The 18,004-nt window shown below is 44.2% G+C and overlaps 1 protein-coding gene across 1 annotated transcript; it reads right to left on the bottom strand.

Annotated features, from left to right (window-relative positions):
* Positions 1–9,102: 9,102 nt before the first annotated feature.
* Positions 9,103–12,161, bottom strand: LOC310749895 (C-C motif chemokine 5-like). Its single transcript, XM_083587217.1, has 3 exons — positions 11,949–12,161; positions 10,861–10,972; positions 9,103–9,693 (listed from the first exon to the last, which is right to left on the bottom strand). The coding sequence occupies exons 1-3, from the start codon at positions 12,022–12,024 to the stop codon at positions 9,606–9,608; spliced, it is 276 nt and encodes a 91-aa protein (XP_083443343.1). The 5' UTR covers positions 12,025–12,161; the 3' UTR covers positions 9,103–9,605.
* Between the last annotated feature and the right edge of the window lie 5,843 nt (positions 12,162–18,004).

The following is an 18,004-nucleotide window of genomic DNA, read 5'->3' as shown; positions in this document are numbered from 1 at the left end:
AAATTTATTTTTATAGATATCATTGGGCTGACAACAACTGCAACAAAAGCACACATCAAGCTGGTACAATAAAAACAGAAGACTGTGTATACATTTAAACACAGAATGAAATAAAAAAACCTCATTGGCATGACTGGGATGAATTCAATAATATACTCTCATATTTTATTGAATCAACCAAATCCATTGAGAAGCATTCCTCTTCCTTAAGGAAGAACGCCACATTTCCCCCTTATTTACATGTGTAATAAAACCAAACCAAACCTCTGCAAATCTATCCTTTTTACATTGTCCCCTGGAAACACATAGATCATTGGTCAACTTTTCTGATAAAGCAAGTTCTCAAACATTGGAATAACAAAGAGGAATATTGGCTCCATTCAGATCTCTCCTGCCTTTTAAAAAAGTGAAGGTGTTTTAGATTCCCTGTGTTTCGTTTCATGCTGGTGCGTTTCATGCTGGTATATTTGCAAAAAAGGAAAAAGGGAAAAAAGAACCAAGTTTAAGTCAGAATAGAGGACCTTGCTCCCTCAGTCCAAGGAGAGTTGGACATCAGTGTCAGGCTCCAAGAGGACTCTTGACCCAGGACATGATTTGCGTTTCCACTATTTTCATGCCTCTGGCATTTAATCATGGACCAGTTCACAGGGCTGGAATCCAGGGAAAGCTGGCTAACTCAATCCAAAAAAAGCCTCCTGTCGCATCAGCCCTCAGGATTGACACCTCCTTTACGGGAACACAACAAACTACGCCTGAAGGAGAGGTGAATGCCCCCCGACCCTGAACAGCAGCTGAACCCTCTTGTGGCCCAGCCAAAAAGGACAGCGGAGGAGGCAGTGGGTGTGCTTTTGACAGTCTGGCTGGAATTTCCCACATTGCAGTGAGAAATTTCCCAGTGTCTTATTTGGGGATAAGCATGTGGCGGGTCTCTGGCCAGCTGCTTCCAAAGAATGAGAGGATTAATTCAGCCACAAAGGGTTTCTCAGGATCTTGGTCATCATAAGAGCAATGGTTTAAGAATTGGCACTGATAAGGAAAATTCTGGGCTGAGAGACTACTCAACAGCCCAGCTCATCGGGGTCCAAGTTCCCTGCAGGTCCATGTGGTCAGTAAAAGAAGGAAATTCCAGCCAGCAATTTGGAGCAAAACAGCAGTCAGTAGACTTAGATCTGCGAGTTGAGGGAGGGGGCCATCTCGCATTGGACCCCTTAATCCCCATCACTTCAACAGAAAGCTAGCTTGGCTTGAATAGATTTTAACACTTGCTGAATCCAGGGATTAGAGGAGTCTGCCCCACTCCAACTCATAGCAATATACTGTATTTTTCCGTGTATAAGACTAGGTTTTTTCCTTAAAAATAATGTAAAAATTAGGGAGCATCTTATACTCTGGGCCATCTCCCCCATTTTCTTAAATTTGAGTCCCCAAAAATAGGGGACGTCTTATACATGGGGGCGTCTTATAGATGGAAAAATATGGTATATTCTTTTATAATAAGTTTGTTTAATCATACTTACTACAGGCCACATTTTCTCAGTCCATTTGGATATCGTAAGAGATATGCTTCCCCCCTATTTTAGCTATTATAATCTTAGCAGCAGTTATAATAATAATAATAATAATAATAATAATAATAATAATAATAATAATAGTTTATACCCCGCCCTCCCCAGCCAAGGCCGGGCTCAGAGCGGCTTATAAGCAATAATAAAAACAAGTTGAATGATTACAACTTAAAAACAAAATTAAAATACAACATTAAAATATTGAAACATTAAAATATTAAAATGTAGCCTCCTCGCAGGAACAGAAGGAAAAGAAAAAAGAAAGAGAGGGAGGGAATCAAATTGGCTCCAAGCCAAAGGCCAGGTGGAACAACTCTGTCTTACAGGCCCTGTGGAACGAAACCAGATCCTGCAGGGCCCTGGTCTCATGAGGCAGGTAAATAAGACTGAACATTTTCTGGAAGAACATCTTTTAGATATCCAAGCAAAAATATTTTAGGTTCCAAGGGTATACGGTGTACTAACATATCAGAAATATTAGCCTGAACAGATTTCCAGATGGTTCTATTTGAGAACATTTCCAGAAAATATGTATGAGATTTTGTTTGTTTAACCCACATCTCCAATGTTTATCTGACCCTAACTTGTTTATTGAATTCAATTTATAAGGTGTTCAATACCATTGACAGAGGATTTTAAATACTTCTCCTTTAAATCTGCTGAAATTGTATTAGAATGGAAGTCAGCCCAAATACAGTTTCCTGACTATGATCCAAATCCCGTACCCATTTTCTCATATACGTATCCTGGTTCTGATCCAAGTTTAACCAAAGCGCATAGAATTTTGCGATTATGCCTTTGTCCAAATGAAAGAATTTCCCATCTATTCTCTTTCCTGACTTCCTCATATTTTTGTATGAAGGAGGAGGACGCACCTCTAATTTTAAAATATTGGAAGAGTGGAGCTCTTCTTCCTTCCAAGGTATTTGCGACCTCTTTAGTTGTCAGAATAAGTTGACCCTGCAACATCATCTCTAGGCTTTCTAAGCCAGTATTTTGCCATGGCTTGGAATCTTTAACTACCTTAGATGCTGGATTGTCATTATAAAATGGAAAGGTTAAAGGCCATAATCCTGGAGATACCGAATCGGATCCCTTGCCCCCTCTACCCTACCCATCCCTTTCCTCTTGCAGGTCACAGCTTGCTTTAATCAATGGGAGGCAAGCCACTCTGGGAGACTTTTTGCTTGAAGAGCTCAAATGTGCTAAATAACTAACTAACCCCCATTGCTCCCCAGCCAGCAGGGATGATGAGAGCCATAGTTCAACAATGTCTTGAGGGCACCAGGTTGGCAGGGGCCTCTCAGCACCGTTTCCTTGAATCTCCCTATTCCAGTTCCTCTGAGCTGGCCCTTTCAGACAGCCTCACATTCATGGCTCCCTGCCTTGGTTGTTTTTCTAAAGAAACACACAAGCATTCTTCTGTCTGATGAATCTGTGCATCACAGAAATGTCTGCCCAGGTGACTCAGGCTTGCCTGAAAGACTTTTCTGTTATTAGAATTTGTCTTTGGTTAATGTTTGCTAATAGTTACGAAATCACCTTACCTCATACATGCCCACTCGACCGCTTCAATCTGTGGAAGATGTCGCATAATACCTATTTCTCATTTGTCAGAAACTGATCTTTTGGCATGGCAGCAGTAACACTTTGGAACTCCCTGCCTCTTGAGATCAGGCAGGCGCCTTTGCTCTACTCTTTTCAGCACCTGCTAAAAACATCTTTTCTTTAGGCAAGCCTACCCAGACATGTATAGTGTTGGTGCGTATTTTGATTTACAAAAAGAATAGAGCGATGGAATGATCAGTTAAAAACAACCATTTTAAAATTTCAAAAGGTAATTAAGGCTTTTAGATAATAATAAGAGTGGCTCCCAACAGAACACTAAAAACAGAATAAAACTTCAAGCATTAAAAACAAAAGTGTGAGATCAGAAAACAAGAGTCTTCCAGTCTGGTGCTCTGGTGCGAGCCAGCTGACTCATGCCAGAGTGCCGGGACAAAAAGCAGGACATTTCAGGTTGACTTCTGTAATTCTGGGGTGTCCTGCTTAAATCAAGACTGTTGAGTGGTGTGCTCATCTTGTGTCATGGGTGGGCCAGTCCTGAGGCCAAGTGAGGTCACCTGGAGTGCTATGTCCAGTTCTGGGTAAGTAAACGTAAAGGGACCCCTGACCATTAGGTCCAGTCATGACCGACTCTAGGGTTGCAGCGCTCATCTCGCTTTATTGGTCGAGGGAGCCAGCGTACAGCTTCCGGGTCATGTGGCCAGCATGACTAAGCCGCTTCTGGCAAAGCAGAGCAGCACACAGAAACGCCGTTTACCTTCCCGCCGGAGCGGTACCTATTTATCTACTTGCACTTTGACGTGCATTTGAACTGCTAGGTTGGCAGGAGCAGGGACCGAGCAACGGGAGCTCACCCCGTTGCAGGGATTCAAACCGCCAACCTTCCGATAAGCAAGTCCTAGGCAAGTCCTAGGTACCCATCCAGTTCTGGGTACCACGGTTCAATAAGGATATTGACAAGCTGCAAGGTGTGCAGAGGAAGGCAACCAAGATGATGTCTGGAAACCAAGCATGGTTGGGATAGCTGGGGATGTTTAGCCTATAGAAGAGGAGGTTGGGAGTTGACACGAGAGCCTTCTTCACATATCTGAAGGGCTGTCACCTGAGCGATGGAGCAAGCTCATTTTCTGCTGCTTTAGAGGGGAGGACCTGAACCAATTCAAGAAAGGAGATTCCAACTAAGCATTAGGAAGAACTTTCTGAGAATAATTGTGGAACGGACTCCCTCAGAAGCTGGTAGTCTCTCCTTCATTGGAGGTTTTTAAATGGAGGATGGGTCATCATCTCTCAGGGATTCTTTAGTTGCAATTCCTGCCTTGGGTTGTCCCTTCCAATTCTACAATTCTATAAATCTGTGAGGCAGCCACTTCATGCAGCCACAAGGAGGCAGCAAATCCTTGGTTATTTCCTTCATTGCTTTCTGTTTGCTTCCAGAGGAGGCATTTGTATCTGGGGTGACAGGTGGTGGTGGGGTGCTCTGCCTCAGGTGCCAAAATAATGTGACCAGCCTCAGGTACTCTGCACCTGATGAAGCAACCTTTCTTAACCTTGGATTCCCCAGATGTCGTTGAACTACAACTCCCTTTATTCCTAGCTAGCATGGCCTGTGGTCAAGGATGATGGGAGTTGTAGTTAAAGAACATCTAAGGTTGAGAAAGTGATGACCGCCAGTTGGGATGGCTTTAAAAACAATTAAAAAAAACCATTATTACTATTTTTAAAATGTACAAAACAATATGCTACAATAAAAAAGAAGAGCAAGGGGGAAATCAAAGTGTGTGTGTGAGAGAGAGAGAGAGAGAGAGAGAGAGAGAGAGAGAGAGAGAGAGAGAAGAGCAACTGATAAATTACATTTAGCCTAGTAAATAAGGTCTTCCCATGTCCATATGGGGAGCTTATCCACACATGTTTTCCCCCACACTTTTTAGGCACAGGTCCATGTTTTAAAATTTTTATTTATTGATACTTATTCAAAGATACACAAAAATGCATACCCATTGCAAACTATCCTTTCATAATATGCTGAGATAAAACATCTACTTAGTTATTACTATTTTGAATTTTCATTGCAGTTATGAATTTCATGGTGCTATTATCTTCCTGAGTGGGCCGTTCAAACCACTATTCTTTTTTTTTTTTCTTTTTTATTAAATATTTATTGGTATTTTCACAAAACACACAACAAACAAGAACAAAAAAATAAACAAAATAAAAACAACACAAAAAAGCATATTCGAAACTAAACAGAAAAATAGAAAAAACACATACAGTTTCTGATACTTATTTTCCTCAACCTTGTTTCTCAGACCTCCTCACACCTCCCCTTCTTGTATTCCAATTTAAATTGTCAATTCAGCAAGTCCTTAACTTATTTCTTCACCTTAACTTAAACATTTATTCTAACATACTGTTATTTTACTTTACTTATTTTTTCCATTTCCTCCATTTATTTTTTACAGCCTTATTTTCACTTAATTTAAAAAAAAGAAAAAAAAAACCAATTTCACCTTATTAAAATTACACATCAATACTTATACCTCATTAATTTATTCTTAAACCTTTTTCCTAAGGTCGACCAAAATTTCCCTTCCACGGTTTACCCAATTTCCTTACCACTAACAAAATATAAAACAAACAAAGCAATGCAAATTATCCTTATGTACCCTTTGGATTCCCAACCTCCACCCACCCTTCTCCCGGTTCCAGTCCCCAACCAATATCCATCAGTCTTTATATTATTTATTTAGCCTGGAGATCTCAGGTCCGAGGCCCTTATGTCTCTCTCAGTTCCTTTCTGCCGGTCTCTTTGATAGACCTTGATGTTAAGCCCCAGGTCTCGGAGGGGCTCCGGCCCAACAGAATCGGTGTTGCTTCTAGCCAGTCCTCCATACTTAAAAGCAAAAGCAAAGCCTATGGGGTATTCCAACTCTTGTTTCAAATTTCTTTCAAATCCAAATGTCCCCACAGCTCCAGCTTCCACCTTCAACAAATTTATAATCCTCAGGTCTTCAGATCTCCTCAAAAGAGGATCTCTCCATTTTCCAAATTCCCAATCAAACCAGGCTTTCCGCATCCAGTTTTTATTGTCCTTTTTTATCATCATGTCAGGCCTCATATTGTAGCTCTCCTTTGACTCCTGCAAACCTCCATCTCCTCCTTCGTTTTCTTCAAAAAGAACATATTGCTCCATCGTGTCTACACTTTCGGTTTCATTTATTTGTTCAGTTGAATAGGCTTCCTGTTTCAAATCCTTATCAGACTCCAAGCTGTTGTTTACTGTCCAGTGTAATAGCGATACCTCTGTAGACAAAGCATCGTACTCATCTTGTAAGTTTCCCAAGAGAACCAGTGCTCTGTCCAATTCTGCTTGGAATTTAGACACTCCAGCCATTTTTGTAATGTAGTATCCTTGTTACCCCTCTAGGGGGATTTAATTCCTTGATCTTCCTTTCAGCTCAAAAACCAAAAGTCCAGTTATTTTGTATCAACCTTATTTTCAACAAGTTATCCCGAATAAACCAGCAAAAACAGCAGAAACAATGTTCTCTTTTTCCAGCTGACAACTAGCTGACTAGCAGCTCACTTGACAGCTGTCAAAATCTTCCGTGCAACAGGCTTTCTCATCGGACGTTCCCGGGTCTAGGGGGGGGTGTAGTTTCAGCTCCCAAAATTCTTTTTATCCTCCAGAATATCTTCTTATAATGTCCAAACCGTGAGGTCAGGATCTTTTGTTTAAAAAAAGCAAGAAACAGATTCTCTCGACCTTAGCTGCCCAGTCCTTTGCTTTAAGTTGTTTACAAAGAGGGGGGGGTGGACTTCCTTTTTAGCCCCTTCCCGCTCGTTCCAAATCCAAGATAAAAAAATTTTTAAAGTTCCAATCTCCGTATTACTCACGGGTTGATGTTTTAGGATCCAATCACTCTTAGAAGAAGTTGGCGCTCTCTGTCAATGGCTTGCGGCTTCACTCCGTAGACGAGGGAGTACTCTCAGCACCACGCCTTACCCTGCCTCCGTTCCGAAGCCTTTAAAAAGGCTCTGTCGCGGATTGGGGGGGCGCAAATGGTGCCCGCCGAGTCTCTGTGTTCACAGGCATCCGCGCCTGTGATTTTAAGGGTCCCCGCTTCGCCGCAGCGGCCAGACCCAGACGCTACGGAGCCGATTCCCTCCGGAGCTCGGAGGGAATCCGCCATTAAACAGTGGCACCAACCCGGAAGTCCCGTTCAAACCACTATTCTGAGCTTTTTATAGGGTGGGGGGCACTGGGGAGGAGCTTACGGAACCAAGGAAGCAGTGGCCCCCAAAAAACATGGGAGCCACTGATTTAGATGGTGGTCCTGAGCCCATACCAACTAGGGTGGCTTTCAAAGAGGATTAGACGAGAAGAGCTATCAATGGCTACCAATAGTATACCTCTTAAGACCAGGTGCTGGGGAACAGAATTAGGCAAGTGCTATTGCACCCAGGTTCTGCTTGTGAGCTTCCCTTTGGGGCATCTGGTCAGACTCTAGGAGGACTAGATGGGCCCTCTTTGGCCTGGTCTAGCTGCTGCAGGGCTCTCCTAAAGTTGCTATGTTTCCTGAATGCAGTCTCCATGGGCAGAGTCAGTCTAGCTTAGAATGGCAGAGAACAAGGTTGGGGGAAGGTTTTGACCCTCACAGCCTGCTTGTGGGCTCCCCTTTGGGGCATCTGGGGCATCTGGTTGGCTGCTGGGAGAACAGGCTGCCGGGCTCCTCCTATGGGGCGGACCTGGGTGCGAGTGACATTTGCTGCCTGCCCAGGAATTGGCTTTCACGTCCATCAGTCAGATAGCCCTGAAGGCTCTTCTGGTAGCAACACACCTTGGATTTGGACCTGAGATTGCAAGGCCACCTATGAACCTCTCCCCAACCTGGTGATTGCAGGATTGCTACTTCCATCAACATGCCTGCTGGGGCTGATGGGAGTTGGAGTCCAAAAGATCTGAATGACACCATCAGGTTGAGGGAGACTTTTTCCAGGTACCCTCCCCCTGCCACCCCTTTTGGACCCTCCAGCCCACTCCACGTTGAGATTGCCAGAGAAGAGACAATCTCAGCACGAGACAGAGATAAAATCAAATTGCATCTTTATTTTTGGAAGGCAGCAGGAGAGCTGAGGAAATCCCGACTTGCAGACATGCATTAATAAATAGTGAGGATAGCTTATAATAACGCAGTATAAGTACTTTCCCCATGAAATTCATATACTGCTTGATTGGGGTTTTTTTAAACAAACAAACCTCAAAGCGGTTCATAAAACAATGAAATAAATTATATATTTTTTTAAAAAACACACACAGTACAAATAGGAAACACACTATTTTTAAATCTCACAAAGAGCTTGAGGAGTACTTAAATATATAAATAAACACATACAAACAGGTATGGAAATGGATTCACAAAAGTGGGAGCATGCACATGAGAGACCTCTAGTTTGCAAGACTCTAGTTTGCAACACAACCCCACCTCAAGCAAAAACCTGCTCCAAATTTCATTTTAGTTAAGCTTATACCACTTTTACTGCTGTGGCTTCCCCCAAGGAATTCTGGGAATGGGAGTTTGGTGCTTTGCTGAGAATTCTATGGACCAATCTGCATCTCTCCAGGAAGGACAGTGATCCTGAAAGCACTTTGGATATTTTGGAGCTCAAGATCATACCCTGTATTCTATCAGCCACATAATATGTGTTCCCAAATCTATCTATCTATCTATCATCTATCTATCTATCTATCTATCTATCTATCTATCTATCTATCTATCATCTATCTATCTAAAGCATGAATTTGGTCCTAAAATATGTTTTGGGGTGGCAGGGGGAGGGATAGTGTTTGTTTTCCTTCACCATCTTTCAGAATCAAACTTTGCGACCAGTTTTTTGAAACTGATCAGCAAATGTGCAAGGCTGACCACCAAGACTGAATTTGAACATTCAGAACCACCACCACCCCCTCTCTCTGTGTGTATGTGTAGATTTCCTCATGGCTGCAAATATTGTGGCCTAGTAATGAACCTGACATTCAGCCATACCAGAAAGCCACAGAGTTATTTCCAAAGGCTCTTCAAAAGACGGAGACTTGTATCAAGGAAGAGGATTCCTTTGCTGTGATTTCTGCATTGCAGGAGTCGGACCAGATAACTCCTGGAGTCCTTTCCAAGCCTACCATCCTGCGATTCTGTGATTTGGTCAAGAAAGGGCATCTTCTCATCCTCTGACCACTTCTCGCTGAGAAAGCCCTTCTCTGAAAATGGATGGCTTGATATGAACAGTGGCCCCGAGGGACCTCAATCTGGGTGGCGATGGTGGGTCCCTTGGGTAGGTGGGAATCAGAGAAACAGCAGGAGCACAGGTGGAATGAGGCTGTGGCTCAAAGGTAGCTCTTCCTAGCAGATGATCTGCAGCTGGCACCAGAAGGACAGAGGCAGGGATGCAGATGGTTGACGGATAGGTGGGTTGTTCTCACTCTGGTGTAAGGGATGCCATAAGTTTTTTCACCCAGTCGGCCTTGGGGTCAGCACAGCCCGATCTACCATTCCTGAATACAAACCTGTCAAGGAAAGAAACAGGTGTTTACAGAGTCCCTCTCTATTGCACTTGGCTCTCTCCATTGTGAGAGGCTCCTGCGTTTTATAACAACATCAGAAGAACCTGCTGGATCTGGCCCAAGGGGGCTCATCTATTCTGGCATCCTGTTCTCACAGTGGTTAAGCAGATGCCCCCAATGGGAAACCCACAAGCAGGGTCCGTGTGCAAAAGCCTTTTCCCCTCCTGGGGTTCAGAAGCACTACTGCCTCTGACTGGAGAGGGACAGCATAGCCATTGTGGCTAGGAGCCATCGTTAGCCATGAATTTGTGCCTTTCAAAGAGCCATCCAAGTTGGTGGCCATTTGGAGAGATGGGAGCTTGCCTCACACTTTAGGAGCTGACCACAGGATCATGTTTGCCATGGATCGTGCCCTTGATTGGCAGGGAGGCAGAACCACAACCAGCCACACCTGTCACAGGTGAGACTTCTCTGGTTTGCTCCCATCCTGTAGTGTAAATTAAAAGTTTCCTGTTCACACGCTCTACCCATTTCTTGCTTTTTATTAATTCCAGATGTGGGATTAGTAATGAATTGCTCCTCAATTGCCCCAGTGTTGGTTGAGGAGCTTTAATGACTAATTTCATGGCATTTATTTCTTTTCTTTTGCATTTCAATTTTTTTTACAGCTAATGGCCACTATTGAAATGAAGGGGGTGACAAAATCAGTAATTAAGGCCGGACAAAATGGACATTGGAGCAATTCAGAGAGGCTACTCAGTCCCCAAGCCACCATCAACAAGAAGAAGGGGTAGAGTGTGCAAACAGGACCCTTTTAACTAAAAGTACAGGAGCCCCCTAAAGCCTAAAGAAAGCTTTGTCTGTTCACCTACGGCATACATTTTAGTGCGAAATAAAAATGCAGCAAATCAAGGGCCCTGGCTCAGAGACAAACCATTTGCCTTGCATGCAGAAGGTCCTAGGTTCAGGTTCCAGGGGCAGGGCTGAGCGGGAGATGCTCTCTGACTGAAAACTTGGGCAGCTGCTGCCAGTCAGTGTAGGCAATACTGAACTAGATGAGCCAATGGTCTGACTTGGTATAAGGCAGCCTCCTGGGTTCAAAAGTAGACCACACAGAAATGCCCTCTTGGGCATCGGATCGCTTGGCATCTGCCCAGTCCCGAAACTTACACTACGGCAGGACGGTTGCAGTGCGAACTGGTGCGGAAAAAGCTCTTCACGATGCTCCTTGGGAACGGTTTGGGGTTGTATCTGGGGCAGCAGGGAGACGCGTCCATACCACCTGGAAGTTGCAAAAGGCAGGCATCAGTTTTAACCATATGATCGTAAGCTGCAGTGTAATGAGTAGAGTGTCAGAGTAGAACCTGGGAGAGTCCAGGGTTGAAATCCCCACTCAGCCATGAATCTCAATGGGTGACATTGAGGGCCAGTTTACTGCCTCTTCATCTAACCTACCCTACAGGGTTGTTGTTGTTGTTGGGAGTAGGACCTGGGAGGCCAGGGTTCAAATCCCCCCTGGTCCAATGCACACCACCTTGAGCTCTTTGGAGAAAGAGGACGGGATAGATCAAAGTCCCAGAATAGCTTTATGAACTCTCAAAGGTTCATAATTCTTCTACGGATGATTGCCATCTTGCACCAAATTGCATTGGCCACTCCACAGGAGAACCAGAAGGTGGCAAAACAGGAGAACAGGACCTTTTCTGTGGCAGCTCCCCATTTGTGGGGTGCTCTTCCTGCTTGCCTGCTAATATAGTTACATAACTTTAGCCACCAGGCAAACACATTCCTATTTAATCAGGCTTTTGGTTTATAGCTATCTATGGCTTTTTTGTGTTGGTAGGATGTTTAAAACCTGCCTTTTAAAAATCTGAATGTATTTTAGATTCTTGTTTTTTTGTTTCATGCTGGTTTTAATGCATGTTTTATTCATTCATTGCTGTAAGTTATTTTTAGGTTGTTGTTTTTTTAAGTGACTAAGTTTATGCCCCTCCCCGCTTTGTTTTATGCTGGTTTGAATGGATGTGCTGTGTATGCCTTGTTGTAAGTCACTTTGAGTTCCTTTTGTAAAAATTAAAGGGACTAATAAGTTTAATTAAGTAATAATAATGACAACAGTGACAACAACCCCCTGCCAAATGATATCCCTCATTTCAAATTTTATCACCCATTATTCTCCCCCTATTTTTAAAAGGGTTTCTGTCCCTCATTTTAAAGTTCTGAGTTCGAGATATACAAGCAGAAGAGGTTTGACTCACGTTGGGCAGCGACGGTCAGAGACAAGGAGACAAGGAGGAGGAGGAGGAAGGTGAGGCCAGCTACGGAGACCTTCATGTCTTCTGGAGATGCTGAGTGGAGCTGAGGATCGTCTCTCAAAGTCTCCCGGTGCTGCTTCGCTGCTCTCTACCTTCCTGTCCACCAAGTCTCTCTTTATATAAGGTTCTGGACACTGTCGCAGTGGAAAGAGTGAGTGTCCGTGTCGTCCGTGGAGGTGGAAACACCAGAGTTTCATCCTCCAGAGTTGGTCATGGGGCAACTGATTCTGCCGCTAGCAGAAAAGGAAGTTACGTGAGAAGGGTTGAGGAAATCATTGGACGCAAGAGGAAGCAGAAGAAGGTGATAAATCGTTACTGCACGCGCTCAGTAGGTGAGGGGAGCAACACTGCCCTAAAAGGCCTGGAGCCAGGATGTGGGGACATCACAAGGCACCTGCCAGGGTCCCCTCTGCTGGGCTTTCCCCAAAAAATGGATTAAAGAGCACCTTTTCTGATGCAGCTCTGACTCCTTAACATCTGCTCACATCTCTGAATAAATGGACACCTCAGAAGTTTCGGAAATATCAGGAAAGTTCTAGAAAAACCAGGTATATGGGGCTGATGGACCTAGATGTGGCAACCAGAGACTGATTCAGATCAGGCAACGGTACTCAGGTCCTGCTTATGAGCTTCCCAGATGAATCAGAGAATTTTAGAGCTGGAAGGGACCGCAAGGGCCACACTCCTGCAATGCAGGGATCACAGCAAAGGCGGACCCCCAGCCTCTGCTCAAAAGTCTCCAATGAAGGGGAGTCCGCCACTTTCCCAGGGAGTCTGTTGCACTGTCAAACTTCTCTTACCATCAGAAAGTTATTCCAAATGCTCAGTCAGAATCTCTTCTTGCAGAAGAAGAGGCTTCTGATCAGCCACTGTGAGGAAAGGAGGATATTGGACTTAGAGGGCTCACTTTTCACCTGATCCAGCAGCCAAGGACACTTTTTAGAGCCGCAAAAAGCCGACTCAGAACACCATTTCATAGTTTTTCAGCTTGCAGTTTTAATCCAAACGACCATCTCCCCATGGTGCGGGACCTCACAAGCCACCTCCCCCCCCCAACACTTCTCCAGTGAAGTTCACAGATGAAGGAAAGGAGGAAGCTCTTGCCTTCATGCTGTGCTTGTGCAATAGAGACATCTTGTAGCCACAGCTGGAATCCAGATGCTGGACCAGATGAATCTTCTGGCTGCTGATCAAACCAGTCTTCAGTTCTCCCAAAGCATTTTCCTTCTGAGTGTTTGTTCTCATTACAAGAGGTGAGATTGGTTGAAGGATATAACAACCTCGAAATAGCCCTACCGGAGCAAGCCAGTGGTCCATCTGGTCCAGCACCCTGTTCTGACAGTGGCAGACTAGATGCCCCAATGGGAAGCCCTCAAGACCTCAGCACGAGAGCATTCTCCCCTCCTGTCTTTCCAGCAACTAGTATTCAGAAGCATTGCTGCCTCCGGCTGTGGAGGCAGAGCAGAGCCATCATGGCTGGTAGTCATTGAGAGCCTTATCCTCCAAGAATTTGCCTTATCCTTTTTTAAAGCCATCTAAGTTGGGTTGCCATACCTGCCACCTGCAGAAGCGAGTTCCATAGTTGAACTATGTGCTGGGTGGAGAAGTCTTTTCATTTATCCTTCAAAACTGTCTAACATTCAGCATCATTGGGTGTCAACCTTTTGTGTTCTTATGAGAGAGGAAAGAAAATGTCCCACCTTCCACTCGCTCCATGCTCTAGACCAGTCATTTATCCTCTTACATGCCCTTTCTCTAAACTAAAATGACCAGAACACTGCAACCCTAATGCATAGAGGAGCCTGAAATATACTCGGAGTCCTGTAGTGATTTCATACTCTTTATTGCAGCTTGTAAAACAGTGATTGAATTGCCCTCCAAACCTCAGGCTTTTACTATACATTATTTACACAATGAGTCCTGTCTGATTGGCTGATTCTGATTGGTCTTTTCCTGCAGGCCAATCAGTTGTTGCATTCTACAATCCTACCAGCCTAATAGGCTGATTAACTTCTTCCTGGAGCCTGATTGGTCTTCTCCTGCAAGCCAATCAGTTGTTGCATTCTAGGATCCTACTTGCCTATTGTTCTAGGATCCAAGGTTAGTACATAACAGAGCCCCTCCATCCCCATGATCACTTTTGGTGCCCTTCTCTCCACCTTTTCCAACTCCACAATATCCTTTTGGAGGTGAGGGGACCAGAACTGCACACAGCATTCCAACTGTGGCTGCACCATAGATTTGTAAAATGGCGTTATCATCTCTGCAGGTTTATTCTCAATTCTTTTCCCAATGATGCCTAGCATGGATTTTCCCTTTTCCACAGCTGCTACACTCTACGACCACAGGTTCATGAAACTACGTCCTCTGAGCCCAAGGTCTCGCTTCTAGTCCTTCCCCTCCAGTTCACATTCCATGAGCATTTATGTGAAATAAATATTTTTTGCTCCAACATGCATCACTTTGCACTTGTTTCTATTGAATAGCACTTGCCTGAATCCCACACCCATTTTGCTTGTGGCAGATTGAAGGGGTGGTGCTGATCCATGGCTATGGTGTTCAAGGTACCCATGGAGGCAGGAGGAAATAAATGACTCATGCCAACTTCCAGCTGAGTCGAGCCTTGGCAAGAGGGTCATCATGGGACACAGAGTGGAACCCTCTCCCCAGAGAGGGAAGTCTCAAGGGATTACTATTTCAAGTGCCAGAGAGCAAGGAAGCCACCAAGAACTGATGCAAGATCCCTTTTTCATGGGTCACAGCCGGCTTCCCCCTCTCTTCTGCCCCTGCCATGGTTTGTGTCATGTGGCTAAATATATCCCCAGAGGAAATCTAAGACGCCACCATGACAAAGCAGTTTCATTGAAGTGGCTTTGGTTCCTGGCCCTGCAGAACCAGGGAAGGGAAAAGAGCCAAGAGTTTGAACAAAACATGTTTTTTAAATATATAAATTATACATTTAAAATATATAAATTAAAATGTATAAATTAACACATATAAATAGGGGCATGTAGTGACAGGCTTGAGATCGACATGGCAGTTTTGCAAAGTTGCTTGGAAACATACGGCTGTTTGCAGGAACAGAACTCCCTGAAACAGTGTAAAGTTTATCACATAAGATGATGTAGCTAATAAAGGAGTGCTTGTCAATGTCAGGGCCCACTGAGGCTCAGATGTGCCTTTTCCTAGCCAGGGCTCTGCAACTGGTACCAGGTGGAGTGGTGGAGGTTCAGCTGGTGGGTTTGTTCTTGTTGTCAAGATATTCCATAAGATCCTTGACCCACTGGGCATTTGGGTCAGCGCAGCTTGATAGGCCATTGTTGAATATAAACCTGTCATGAAAAGAAACAGACATTTACCATGTGGCACTGAATGTGTCCTTTTAATTCTCCATTAGCCTGACGGCCTCACTTCTTTTGGGACGGGAAAAACAGGTGGGTATTTCATCTCCTACATCAGACATCAGGCCCAGCCTTAATAGAGACCCCGTGCCTGCGATAGGGTGTAGAGATGGGGCAGAAACTGGTTCTTCTCATACTTCTAAAGTGGATACTCAAATCCCCACTTCCCAAACCAATACGCTCAACATAATGCAATTTGTCTTCATGATTTGCACTTCCCTGAATTTTGCAGTATGAAATTGCAATGCATATTATACACACACAAGAGAGAGAGAGAGAATAACATATACCATATTTTTTTGCTCTATAAGACTCACTTTTTCCCTCCTAAAAAGTAAGGGGAAACGTCTGTGTGTCTTATGGAGCGAATGCAGGCTGCACAGCTATCCCAGAAGCCAGAACAGAAAGAGGGATTGCTGCTTTCACTGCGTAACGATCCCTCTTGCTGTTCTGGCTTCTGAGATTCAAAATATTTTTTTTCTTGTTTTCCTCCTCCAAAAACTAGGTGTGTCTTGTGGTCTGGTGCGTCTTATAGAGCGAAAAATACGGTAATAATGCAATTCATTAGGGGAGAATTCCTTGCAAAAATGCAAAGACTGAGGAAAACATGTTCCAGAATGTCTACAAGTTTCCACTCAGGCTAAAAAAAATATAAATAAATGCAAAACTGAGAGAAATTGACAGATTTCTCCACAACTAACGGGGAGTTGTAGCCAATCTCTGCTGCCAAGGTGACAATTTATCCATTTCAGCCTGACCTTCTCATAATTTTCTCCATCTCTCTGTTGCCTCCTCTACCATATTCTCCCTCACACTCAACTGGCTCACAAATGCTTGAACTTTTCTTCATCACCTGTATCCACCCACCACTGTTTGGACAATATTAGCCCACTGGACCCTTGGCTTTTGCCCAGAACCCGAAACTTACACAATAGAAGGCAGATTACATATGCTGCTGGTGCGGAAATAACTCTTCACAATATTGTTTGGGAATACGCTCTTGGGATACTTATTGCAGCAGGGAGATGTGTCTGGCGCAGCTATAAGAGGTGGAAAAAAACAGGTATTGTCATTTATTTACAAAACTCATTAAAAAAAACAAGTGGCGGGTTTCCAGTTCCTATCCGCCTTAATGGAGGGAGCCCCCACAACATTGTGGGCATCGAAGGTGAAGAAAAACAAGAATGATAGAGGGTAAATCATTCTTGGAAATTCCTCCCAGGGAAGGGAGGAACAGGCTTCACTCGCACTTTGATAATATAGTATAAATTTGGAATTAATTGGAATTGCTTTGATATTAATTGGAATCTATGTAATTGGCAAAGCTGTAGTAAATATTGGAAAATTAATTAAAAAAATTAAAAATAAAAATAATAAAAAATAAGCAACTATCACCAGAGACATGAACGTCTGCTTGAGCTGAGGTTTACCCTCCCCCCATATCTATCCATAGCCCTTACATTTGAAAGCAGGACCGGGGAACATCAAGCCTGGGGTCTGAATGTGGCCCCTCAGGACTATCTATCTGGTCCCCTGGAATACCCTTCTCCTCTTACCAGCCCCTGCTCTCCACCTTCCTCGAGTGCCCAACTTCAGGACTATCAAGGCCAAGGAACAGGTGCTAAAAGCTCTGTTAAGTCCAACCCAAAATGTCATTCTCTTGGGCATAACCATTGTACTAAACAGACTTTCTCAATGCAATTCATTTTGAAGCATCTCCATACCCCTTAAGGACCAGCAGCAGGCACCACGAACCCCTGAGGGAGCCCCAACTCTCCTAGGATGATCAAACAGAGAGAAAGGAGAGAGGAATACCTGGAGCTGCCTTGGCGAACAAGGCCATGGCAAGGAGAGCAGTGATGGCAACCAGAGAGATCTTCATGTTGTCTAGCGATGAAGATTTGAGGACTGTCCAAACGGCTTTCTCAGCTGCTCTGATGCTCCTCCAGGATTCTTCTTATATAGGATTTTGGCTGAAGTCACCAGAAGGGGGGAGAACATTCAGCTTTTCCATTTCCAGAATTGAGGAGATGATATCATGGTGGCAAATCAATCTGTGGTTCACAAGAAAGGGGAAGCTGGGCACAATCAAAGGAGGCAGCAATTGAAGGAGGCTGGTGTAAGATGAGGCACATTTCACAGGAAGAACCTTTCATGAGAAGGAGAGCAGTTTCTACACACGTAGCTCCTCACTGGGAATGGACATCCCACGATACAGAGGAAGGAGACCAAGGAAAGGGTGCATCACTTGGGGCTTTTGAGTTCATGAAAAAGGATTGATCATAGAGCCACAACAGTTTGTGCATGAAAATTATTACTTTGCTGTGATTCCTGCATGGCAGAGGGTTGAAGTAGATGACACTGTTTGCGTGGCAAGTTCCCACCTCCCCCCGGTGGAAAATAAAGACACAGGACACCAGTGAATAAGGTTAATGGGCTTAAATAGGCCAAAACTTTATTGGTTACAGGTAAGAGCCTTATTGGATTAGGCATTGGTCCTATTCACTATCCGGCTTCAGCTTGATTGCTTGAAGACCGGGAAGGGTTAACTCCAGCAGGGGGAGCCCTGCTGATGCACGTCAACTAGGAACTCCCCCG

The sequence above is a fragment of the Podarcis filfolensis genome (assembly GCF_964270895.1).
Source record: "Podarcis filfolensis genome assembly, chromosome: 15".
Classification (NCBI taxonomy): Eukaryota; Metazoa; Chordata; class Lepidosauria; order Squamata; family Lacertidae; genus Podarcis; species Podarcis filfolensis.
The sequence above is the reverse complement of the archived record's forward strand: the minus strand, read 5'-3'. Positions and strand labels throughout refer to the sequence as shown.